This window comes from Anomaloglossus baeobatrachus, chromosome 1 (genome assembly GCF_048569485.1).
Source record: "Anomaloglossus baeobatrachus isolate aAnoBae1 chromosome 1, aAnoBae1.hap1, whole genome shotgun sequence".
Taxonomy (NCBI): domain Eukaryota; kingdom Metazoa; phylum Chordata; class Amphibia; order Anura; family Aromobatidae; genus Anomaloglossus; species Anomaloglossus baeobatrachus.
The window spans coordinates 52,999,135-53,010,740 of NC_134353.1; the positions used below are offsets into that span (position 1 = coordinate 52,999,135).

An 11,606-nucleotide genomic window follows, 5' to 3' on the forward strand; every position below is an offset into this window, starting at 1 on the left:
AGGTATTTTGTAAATACCTTGTGTTGCCACTGCAGCCTCTGAGCAGCGCTATCTTGGTCCACTCGTACCCATCGCATGACCCCTGGGCTCTGGGATCTCTGGGATCTGGTGATGTCAGGTCAACTTCCAGTTGACTTGACATCCCCATGGCCAGACCCAATCTTCCTGAGTGACTGGGCTGTGAGTGGCATTTCCCCGCTCATTACAGCCCAGCGTCACAGCCCATTATCTCGCGTGCACTCTCCTTCACTGCAGAGTGCCGCAATCAGGGAGATGCTGGGCTCTGTGATGAGTGGTGAAATGCTGTTCACAGCCCAGTCACTCAGGAATACTGGGGCCGGCTGTGGTAATGTCAACACAACTGGAAGTTTACATGACATCACCAGATCCCAGAGGTCATGGAGCTCAGGAGGGGGTCATGCGATGGGGAAGAGCGGACCACGATAGTGCCGCTCAGAAGCTGAAATGGCAACACAAGTTATTTACAAAACGTTTTACAGAGATGTGGTCACTACTGCAGAGTAGTGAACTATCTTTTTAAGGTTACAAGTCCATCTCCAGAGATGTTCATGTTCCTTTGGTCACAGTGTGCAACATAATAAAGACATTTTCAACCCATGGCACTGTAGCTAATCTCCCTGAACATGGATCACAGAGAAATTTGATAAAACGTTGCAAAGCAGGAGAGTACGGATGGTGCATAAGTCCCAATCAAGTTCCAAAGAAATTCAAGCTGTACTGCAAGCTCAGGGTGCATCAGTATCAGTGCAAACTATCCATCCACATTTCAATGAAATGAAAATCTATGGAGGAGACCCAGGAGGACCCCACTGCTGACACAGATGTAAAAAGTTAGACTGTAGTTTGCCAAAATGTACATTAGTAACCAAAATCCTTCTGGGAAAGAGTTCATAGGAGACCAGGGTAGAGCTTTTTGGTAAAGCACATCATTTTACTGTAGCCTACAAAGAAAAGAACACAGTACCTACAGTCACATATGATGGAGGTTCAAGGATGTTTTGGAGTTGTTTTGCTGCCTCTGTACTGGGGGCCTTGACTGTTTGCAAGGCATCATGAAATCAGAAGATTACCTAAGGATTGTGGGTTGAAATGTAGTGCCCAGTGTCAGAAAGCTGGGGGTGTGTCCTAGGTCATGGGTCTTCCAGCACGAAAATGAGCCCAAACACATGAAGAAGCCCCCAGAAATAGAAGGAACAAAGCGCTGGAGAGTTCTGAAGTGGCAGCAATGAGTTCAGATCTAAATCCCATTGACACCTGTGGAGAGATCTGAAAATTGCTGTTAGGAGAAGACTCCATCAGATATGAGAGACCTGGAGACGTTTCTAAAGAAGAGTCCAAAATTCTAATTTAGATGCGTAAGAATCTTGTTGACGGTTATAGGAAGCGATTGATTGCAGTTATTTATTCCAAAGGGTAAAGGGTGCAACCAAATATTAAGTTGAAGGTGGCAACAATTTTGTCCTGGCCATTTTGAGGTTTGCGTGAAATTATGTCCATTTGCATTTCTCTGTGTTTTAGTGTTGTTCCAATGCACTCAAAGGAAATAAACATGTGTATGACAAAACGGGTAACTGCAATAATTTTCTGGGAGAAATGCTTTATTTTCTGGAACAATTTCGACGGTGTCAACACTTTTAACCATGATTATATATATCTCAATCAACAGGTGTTACAATAGCTGATCTCCACCAATCTTGATTGACATTGGTGTTGACCATTGTGTGATAGACCAAAAGGTCTTTACTCTAAAGGTCCAGTCACACTAAGCAACTTACCAGCGATCCCAACAACGATAGGGATCGCTGGTAAGTTGCTAGGAGGTTGCTGGTGAGATGTCACACTGCGACGCTCCAGCGATCCCACCAGCAACCTGACCTGGCAGGGATCGCTGGAGCGTCGCTACACGAGTTGCTGGTGAGCTCACCAGCAACCAGTGACCAGCCCCCAGCGCCGCGTGGAAGATGCTGCGCTTGGTAACTAAGGTAAATATCGGGTAACCAACCCGATATTTACCTTGGTTACCAGCGCACGCAGCTACACGTGCAGAGAGCAGGGAGCAGCGCATACTGAGCGCTGGCTCCCTGCTCTCCTAGTTACAGCACACATTGGGTTAATTACCCGATGTGTGCTGCAGCTACATGTGCACAGAGCAGGGAGCAGCGCACACCGCTTAGCGCTGGCTCCCTGCTCTCCTAGTTACAGCACACATTGGGTTAATTAACCCGATGTGTCCTGCAGCTACATGTGCACAGAGCAGGAGCCGGCACTGACAGTGAGAGCGGCGGAGGCTGGTAACAAAGGTAAATATCGGGTAACCAAGGACAGGGCTTCTTGGTTACCCGATGTTTACTGTGGTTACCAGCCTCCGCAGAAGCCGGCTCCTGCTGCCTGCACATTTAGTTGTTGCTGTCTCGCTGTCACACACAGCGATCTGTGCTTCACAGCAGGACAGCAACAACTAAAAAATGGCCCAGGACATTCAGCAACAACCAACGACCTCACAGCAGGGGCCAGGTTGTTGCTGGATGTCACACACAACAACATCGCTAGCAACGTCACAAAAGTTGTTCGTTAGCAGCGATGTTGCTAGCGATGTTGCTTAGTGTGACGGGGCCTTTAATAGCCTAGTCCCTAATTGTATAGGATTGTAATTCTTGCTCATTTATGGTAAATACAAAGCTTTAGGGCTAGACCAAAACTCTACTGGACCAGTCAGAAGCCCATTTTGGCTACCTGGTGTCAACTGTTTACTCGAATTGTCCAATGTGAAGGCACGTAGAAAGTTTTCTCAGTTTTTCAATTGTAGTCTTGTATGTCCCCCAACAGGACATGCTATAAAAGTATTGATCTGAAAGACCACGTATTCTACAAATGTTCTCCTGTAACCATTGGCCAACGCTTTTGTTTCCCTCTAGACTACAGTTAATCTTGTGGACGGCAAGCTGGTGGTGAAACTGAAGTCTGTCCTCTCCACCACAGAACTGTCCGGAGACATCCTAACCAATGTGAGTTTTCTTCAGCCGCCAAAGATGAGTGATAATGTAGCCAGAACTCGTGAGACTTGTTATCTGCAGAAGGGGCCATAGACCAAAGTCGAGCATAGCCAAAGGGGCATGGAGCTAGGCTGAACTCTTCTGCCCGGTGATTTCGGGGGTCTTGGTACCAATCGACAAATACAACTACTAACATGTCAATGTTTTAGGAAAGTGGAGACCGTCTTTAAAGTTGATCAATATGTAATATTTTTACCTCTGTTCTCCTGAATCTGGTGTGGTTTCTCTTTTGTTCCTCTCTATTCCATGGATAAGGCACCATCTTTCCTGTATATACAGTAAATCGAATATTCTTATCCAACTGGAAATGGTCCTCAAGAAACCTCCCACGAGGGAGCATTTTAAACTATGTCCACTTGGATATGGCCCACCTACAAGACAGAGAGGGGCCATATCTCAGGACTAGAGAGGCATAGGAACAACATAAATATGATAGATTCAGTACACTAGCGGCATTTTTATATATATATATATATATTCATAGAAATACAGGACATCTGTAAACCTGGCATGTGTAAAAATGCTATTAACCTGCAGATATGGGGTTAATCTGCGGGTTAATAGCCAATGAAACCTGCCCGGCAGCTGCACAATGAACCACACTGACTGGAGGAAAAGAACTTTATTCCTCCCGGAAGTGTTTGGATTTCAGTCACGGGGGCGGCGCTGGCACGAGTTCAGTCACTGCTCTGTGTATGGAGAGTGGCGGCTGTAACCTCCCCAACCACCTCGCACCGACTGACAGCCAATCAGCATTAGAGGAAGCTGTCAGTCAGTATGGGGGACGGTTACAGCCACCGCTCTCCATACACAGAGCGGTGACTCAACTCACGCCGGAGCCGCCCCCGTGACTGAAACTGAAATGCTGCTGGGAGGATTAAAGTTCTTATCCTCCGGGCAACTGAGTTTACTGTGCAGGTGCCTGGCAGTTTCAAACACTATTGACCTGCAGATTAACAGCACTTTTACACGGAACAGGATCCCTTTAAAAATAATGTTAGAGATGGTGATTCACCTAAAAAATGTCAGGCTTATCAGTAGCTCAGGGTCTTTATATCGTTTTATTAAAATGTTATTGCAATTACATAATAAATATATATATATATATATATATATACTGTATATATATTTATTGATTGTTTTTAATAAATCTAATGGTCGTGTTTTATCTTTTAGGTTATGACTGTTAAAGACATCGTCTACAAGAGAGTGAGCAAGAAAGTGGCATAAATGAGAAATCTGCTATTACTTTTACTGTGTAAAATAAATGATAGCAAAATAAAAGTCTCATGTTTACAATAAAGTATCATTATTCTCCAAATATATAGGTATCATGTAGCAAAACACACATTTTATAAATAGGACAAAGTATTATGGTAATTATATTCTTGCACATAGGGGGCAGTATTATAGTAGTTATATTCTTGTACATAGGGGGCAGTATTATAGTAGTTATATTATTGTACATAGGAGGCAGTATTATAGTAGGTATATTATTGTACATAGGGGGCAGTATTATAGTGGTTATATTATTGTACATAGGGGGCAGTATTATAGTAGTTATATTATTGTACATAGGAGGCAGTATTATAGTAGGTATATTATTGTACATAGGAGGCAGTATTATAGTAGTTATATTCTTGTAGATAGGGGCAGTATTATAGTAGTTATATTTTTGTACATAGGAGCAGTATTATAGTAGTTATATTTTTGTACATAGGGGGCAGTATTATAATAATTATATTCTTGTACATAGGGGCAGTATTATAGTAGTTATATTCTTGTACATAGGGGCAGTATTATAGTAGTTATATTCTTGTACATAAGGGCAGTATTATTGTAGTTATATTCTTGTACATAGGGGCAGTATTATGGTAGTTATATTCTTGTACATAGGGGCAGTATTATAGTAGTTATATTCTTGTACATAGGAGCAGTATTATAGTAGTTATATTCTTGTACATAGGGGCAGTATTATAGTAGTTATATTCTTGTACATAGGGGCAGTATTATAGTAATTATATTCTTGTACATAAGGGCAGTATTATAGTAGTTATATTCTTGTACATAGGGGCAGTATTATAGTAGTTATATTCTTGTACATAGGGGCAGCATTATAGTAGTTATATTCTTGTACATAGGGGCAGCATTATAGTAGTTATATTCTTGTACATAGGGGCAGTATTATAGTAGTTATATTCTTGTACATAGGGGCAGTATTATAGTAGTTATATTCTTGTTCATAGGGGCAGTATTATAGTAGTTATATTCTTGTACATAGGGGCAGTATTATAGTAGTTATATTCTTGTACATAGGGGCAGTATTATAGTAATTATATTCTTGTACATAGGGGCAGTATTATAGTAGTTATATTCTTGTACATAGGGGGCAGTATTATAGCAATTATATTCTTGTACATAGGGGCAGTATTATAGTAGTTATATTCTTGTACATAGGGGGCAGTATTATAGCAATTATATTCTTGTACATAGGGGCAGTATTATAGTAGTTATATTATTCTTGTACATAGGGGAAAATATTGATCTAGTAAAAAAAAATCCTTGTCCTGCTTTATTGGAGTAATCACAGGATATGATACAGACGGAAACATAGGTACAGTACTGACGCATTTCGCTTCATTCATGTCTAAGGCTCATAAGTGATCTGAAACATTTCAGTTACTTTACCTTTGTCTTGTTCTGTTTTGTAAAAAACAAAACAAAAAGCCAGCACTAAATGTGCACTTCAGCACTAAAAATTCCAAACTGTACTTATTATAAAAATGTTGAGATTTTTGGCAAAAAAATTGCAATTTCTTGAGCTACCCCACGTCACGGTAAATCTCATTTGGGGCTGTTTTGTATTATATTGTTTCTTCAAAAAAGTCAGACAATGCTTATTTACTGTATAATTGGTACTGGATGTCGCCTTTTTCCTGTTGGCTGTGTGATCCATGTACGTGCGGGTGAGCGAGCTGGATTTTATTTGCTATATTCAGTATTGTGGTGGTTATAGTTATATTCTTTATTATTATCTTTCTTTACAATCAGTGGCAGCCTTTATAGTGATCAGGAAAACATCCACTGACGCATTTCGAGGACTCAGCTCATAATGAAAGATGCAATGTAATGGGACACAGTTGCTTATATCCCCACGATGCCACTAATTGATCTTATTAGCGGAGTCGCACCTGAGCACAAAGGGGCCAAGATGCATAATTATTGCTTAAATTGGCATCACACCTGTAAAATATCAGAGATCATTCAATCTTTATAAATTAAAATTTGGCAGATCTGATGAATTTTTCCAAAAAAGTTCAATTTGCAGCAAATTGATTTGCCGTGAATCGCAATACGACAAAGCCTCCAATTGCTCAGAAAAACATGAATAGCACCGAGGTCTCCCAGGACTGTGTCCAACCCCTTTCACATAAACACATCCTTAGTAATGTCAAAGCGACCTCACTATAGAAACGGATGGTAACCTGGTAGAAACATATTGCCCGTGTAGTAACATAGGGCACTGACTGGCTTTTACAATTTGTTATTAAAAAAAAAAAAGTCCAAAAAAAAAAAAAAGAATTTCTATACTTACCTTCTCCAGCCCTGCTGTCTCTGCCGTTGCTGTCACTTGCTTCCGACCCAGCTCGTTATGCTCATGAATATTCACTTCACTGTGGGCCGGAAGCAGCAGCAGCGGGGAGTAGGCAGGACCAGAGACCATAAATCAGCACCACGGACAGCGAAGCCAGGGGAAGGTGAGTAGAAAGTTCCCGTTCTCCGTGTGTTATCACGGAGAACACACGTGTGCAATACGCACCTTTGACACGTCCGTGAAGAACGTGCGTGATTTTCACGGACGTGTGAAAGAGGCCTAATATGTAGTGTTAATGATGTGTAATGTGAAGCATGGCATAGCACTTGTGTGACTATAGGATAGGCGACAATTAAGGGTTGGGACTAGCCCACAATGGGAGGAGATAGTTGTCAGGGTAAGAGACAGTTCATTCTAGAAGGTTAAATTCAATTGAGTGAATGAAGATCTGGAAAGTGATACAACAGACAGTCATGTGGTTTCTGGCCATAGAAGGTCAAGGAATTTGGCTGCACAGAATGCTCTCTGACTTTCCATTGTTCCTGCTGTCAGTATTCACTGGTATAGGTAGCTTTCTGCTGGATTCATCTCTCCCTCTTTTGGACCCAGCAGGAGCTCGACTTCCACCCAACTGTTGATCATCAGTATTCTCTTGGTGTTTACCCCTTCCTTCCTTTGATTGGTGCTGGTGATATTTTCAGTTCCTTCATGCACTGGATGCGAGGAGGTGGTTTGTCCTCCTCTGTGGTATCATTGCTGAAAACTCTGTTGAAGTTCTGCCAGAGTCATCTAATGATCAGTATTTCATGCATTTTCCCCCTGAGTGTCCTCCTTGTGACTTCTATAGTGTTTAGTGGGGGTAACAAAGAGCTCATCCTATCCATTCCCTATTTAGGGCCCAGCATTGGGAGTACCTAGGGTCAGGTTTCCGGCTCAGCTAATAGATGCAGAACCTATCTAGGGTGGTGATGGACCCCAGAGACCAGCAGTAGGTTTGGTCAGGGGTCGCCATCTTCCTTTTCCCTAGGGAAGAGAAACCCTGTGTCTTTCTCCATGCGCTTGGTACTTCCCCTTGCCTAGCATGACAGATACTTTTTGGACAGAAACTCTGTAGATTGTGAGGCCAAATATAGTAGGTGACTGGGGGCAGTAAAGGAAAGAAAGGAGACCTAAGACGAGATAACGTGAACCTCGAGAGTTGACCAAGACACGGAGTGTAAACATCATTTTGACGAGAGACTGATCCTCGAATGGAACGGCCCCAGACAATAAGAGCTGGAAGACAGGAGTCTAGTGGTCAGTTCCATTAGCTGTCAAAAGGCTCGACTATGACTATGGTGATGGGACCCCTGATTCTCACCCCTTTAAGGAGACTGGACGTGGAGCTGCTGCAAGGGAAAGTGACTATTGTACTGTAGCGTTGGGATGGGTTGTGCTGGTGTCGCGGGCGGTGAGGAGGGTGTCAGCACACCGCGCTCACCCCCTCTGCTCGGGTCCGGCAGCTGCTCAGTGGTGGCTCGAGCTGTGGGCCGGATCCCGGGGTTTCTCGAGCGACACTCCTCGCCCGTGAGTGAAAGGGGAGGATTTGTGGTTGGGATTGTTATAGTTCGTGACGCCACCCACGGTTGTGGTGATTGCACCACCGCTGCTCAATGCGGGGATCCCGGGGATGGTGATGGGGAGCAGCCAGGTGTTGTGTTGCCCCTCCGTGGGTAGGGGTTGGTGATCCCGGGGCCCGGTGGTGGAGAAGGAGGTGCGGGGCATGGTGGGCGCAGGGACGCGGGGGCAGCGCTGTGCCTTGCGGCACTGTGGTACTCACTCAGCCTGAGACGTGGACACAGTTTGTACGGTAAACCAAACGGCTGGTAGGACGGTCCCACAGACGGCTGCACTCCCGGTAGGTGACGGTGATGTCCCTCTTCCTTGCACCTATGGTTGACTTGTGGTAGCGGTGGATTCCCTCCGGTTACCCGCTCCCCGACTACAATCTGGGCCGGAGGAGCTCTACACTTTGCCCGCAGGCGCTGGCCCTGAGAAACTGGTGCCTTGGCGGTGGCGGTGTCTCTCTGCTTCAGGTTGGGCTGTTGCCTTCAATCGGGACTTGGTTGTTGGGGGATCTACGTCCCCTTCACTGACGGATTCGGCAAATTTGGCGACTCCTAGCCTTGCCGGGGTCCGAGAGGCCCCTGCCCTGGTGCTGACTGTCCTTCGGAACACTGCTCCAGACCACCGGGCACACAGCCAACGGGGTCCTTCCAGGAACTTCCAAACGGTCCCCCTCCAGACAGTCACCGCCGTCGCTGACCTTGCTGTTCTGGCCCTACACAAAGCTGGACCCTTCAGGCTTTCCTTCCTTCTGTCACTTCACTTGTTCTTCTCCTTTTCCACTTTCTTACTTTCACTACTTTCACTTAGTTGTTTACTCTCTCACTTAGCTCCTCACTCTTGCCCTGCCTGGGCTTCACTTCCACTCCTTCTACTTCCTCCTCCCTGACTAGACTGCCTGGTTTCTCCCGCCTCCAGAGCTGTGACCTCCTTGGTGGGCGGAGCCAACCGCCTGGCCCACTCCCTGGTGTGAATCATCAGCCTCTGGAGGAAGGCAACAAGGATTTCTGGTTAGCATTGATGTGCCTACCTGGAGTGTGGGGTGTGGTGGTGTTGTGACCTGTGACCCCTGGCTTGCCCAGGGCGACACATTCCCCCTTAGCAAAATGCAGACCGTCCGCGGGCTGCCGTCCTACACCGGTTTTATTTTTCTGAAAAAGGGGTAACAAGGTTAAGCAAACATGAATAACATTTTTAATAAATCTTCCCAAAACGGGAGGCACATTTCTTAAACGTTGCAACGGTTTACGGTTACGGTTTCCGCTCTCTCCCACCCAAGCAACCTGGCCCTGATGCTGCCCCTAAAGCCCAGGCAGCACCCCTTGACCCACAGTCCAGCACAAGTTACCCGAGCGGGATCTGTCCTTCCCCTCCAGAGGGTAGCCACCGGTTCCTTTGGTGGCTGGGCCCCAGCCTGCTCTGCTCAGGGCCCTCCCTCCAACCTGCCTTTCCAGAGGCGGCAGTGCGGAAAACGGTAACGGTAACCAACATATTTACAAGCCACTTAACGTTTGTGGTGCCCTGCAAGTTCACGGGCTTGTCCATGGATAGTTCCCATGCATTTTTAAACGGTCCCCACTGGGACAACGGTGCCGGCTCCGGCCGGTTGCAAATCACAAGCAAATCAGGTGACTTTCACGGTATCATCATTTTCCTTATCATTTCAAACTTTTCAAACAAACAAAAACTCAGTGGTGGTCCCAACAGGGACTGCTGCTGCGGGTGTGGCGCCCCTGACCTGGTCAGGCACCACTGAGTACTGCACCCATGCTGGGGGCAGTACAATACAGGTAATCCAGAAGGCTGACCGAGGTGTGACTACACAGGCGCATAGTGATCAGGTCTCACACATGTACCTTTGAGAGGACCCCTGGGGATCCCAGGAGGGGGCAAAGCCTTCACCTCCACTGGAATAGTGGAGGGGGCCAAAAGCCTCCATCTCCAATCAAGGGGTGTGGTAAGAGAGCCTGGTTGCTAGGTGGCGTAGGCAGGCACAAGAGGGAGAAGGAGGACAGTCTGAAGCAGAGTAGAGAGGAGTGTGGAGGAGTGAGGAGCATGGAAGAGGAGCTCTGACAGAAGCAGCAGTGCAGGTCCCTCGAGTGAGCCGGTTCAGTGTGCAGTTCAGGGGAGAGCAGGAGCAGACCCCTGGGGCTGTTGCAGTCTGACAGCGTCCGCGCAGTGGCTACCGACGGGGGAGAACGGTCACCTAGTGGTGCTACCCGAAAGCCATCTTCAGCTAAAGAGAGAGCAACGGAGTGGGAAGTAAGGAGACTGCTAGGGAGAACCAGGCCCAAACGGGCGGCAGATCCCGGTGCGGGGATAGATCCAACTTTCCTTGCTAAACCTGCCGGTGTGGGGCCCTCAAAGCCCACACCACAACACTACAGAGTCCGCAGCCATGTAGCCACAGTTAGGGCCCATAGTTCACAGGAGGCAAGCAGCCGGAGTGTCCTGGTCCAGGCTACAAGCAAACGGGCCAAAACGAAGGGGAGAGAGGCACCAGCAACTTCCCTGGGTGACCCCCATAGGGACTAAAAGTCGGGGTTACCCCAAACCACCAAGGGCTAAGGAAGGCGAGTCGGTAGTCACCCTCATCAGCCAGCCTGAAGGACACCTGGTTCCAGCCTGGTTCATCCCAGCTACGCCCGGGTTACTCACTCTGCCACCTTCTGTGAGTAAAACCCCTGAAAGACATTCTGTTTGTGTGGAGTTATTCTGCGCCTTGTGGTTCTACACACATACACAGGGCCCTGGGGCTTGCCTCACTCTCAGGAGGCTATTCCAACCGACTGCACCCACCATCAGCCCCAGGCATCCCTTAAGCTGCAGTGGCGGTCCCCACTGACCGCAATTCTGAGAGTGGCGTCACGACAAATAGAAGATCTCCTACCGGTGACAAGATCCAGCTGCGTGGAGTCCCTGAAGGTAATGCACCGACACTGCATCAGCGGGGCTTCACATCTGGCGTCACGAACAGGATAAGGACTAGACCTGTTCAGACAGGTGACCATGTGCCTGGGCGGTCCGCTTGAAAAATTGGAAGCGCCGCCATATTGCCACCATGAAAAGCGCGCTGAAAAACAACAGCAGCCCGCGCTGGGAGAAGTTACCGCCCACGAAGAGGTGTGGCTACCCAGAGATCCCCTGCAGAGTTCTGACCTCGCTTGTGTAGAGAGCGGAAGCGTCCAGAGACGGCGGAACGGAAAAGGGACCAGCAGCTTGTTGTTAGAGAAAATGGCGTCTGAACACAGAGACCCAGAGCCGGGCTCCGCTGCCTGGTGGTGTCGGGAGCTTGCCGAGTTCTGCGATCAACTGGAAGCCAGGATCGGAAG

The 11,606-nt window shown here is 47.0% G+C and overlaps 1 protein-coding gene across 1 annotated transcript in view; it reads left to right on the forward strand.

Moving 5' to 3' along the window:
- Positions 1 to 4,361, forward strand: part of LOC142277945 (fatty acid-binding protein, liver-like) — a 7,225-nt gene extending 2,864 nt beyond the window's left edge. Inside the window, exons 3-4 of the mRNA XM_075332651.1 lie at positions 2,937 to 3,026; positions 4,251 to 4,361. Coding sequence (XP_075188766.1) covers positions 2,937 to 3,026; positions 4,251 to 4,304 — 144 coding nt within the window. The 3' untranslated portion in view covers positions 4,305 to 4,361. The remainder of the gene's footprint in view (positions 1 to 2,936; positions 3,027 to 4,250) is intronic.
- Positions 4,362 to 11,606: the final 7,245 nt, after the last annotated feature.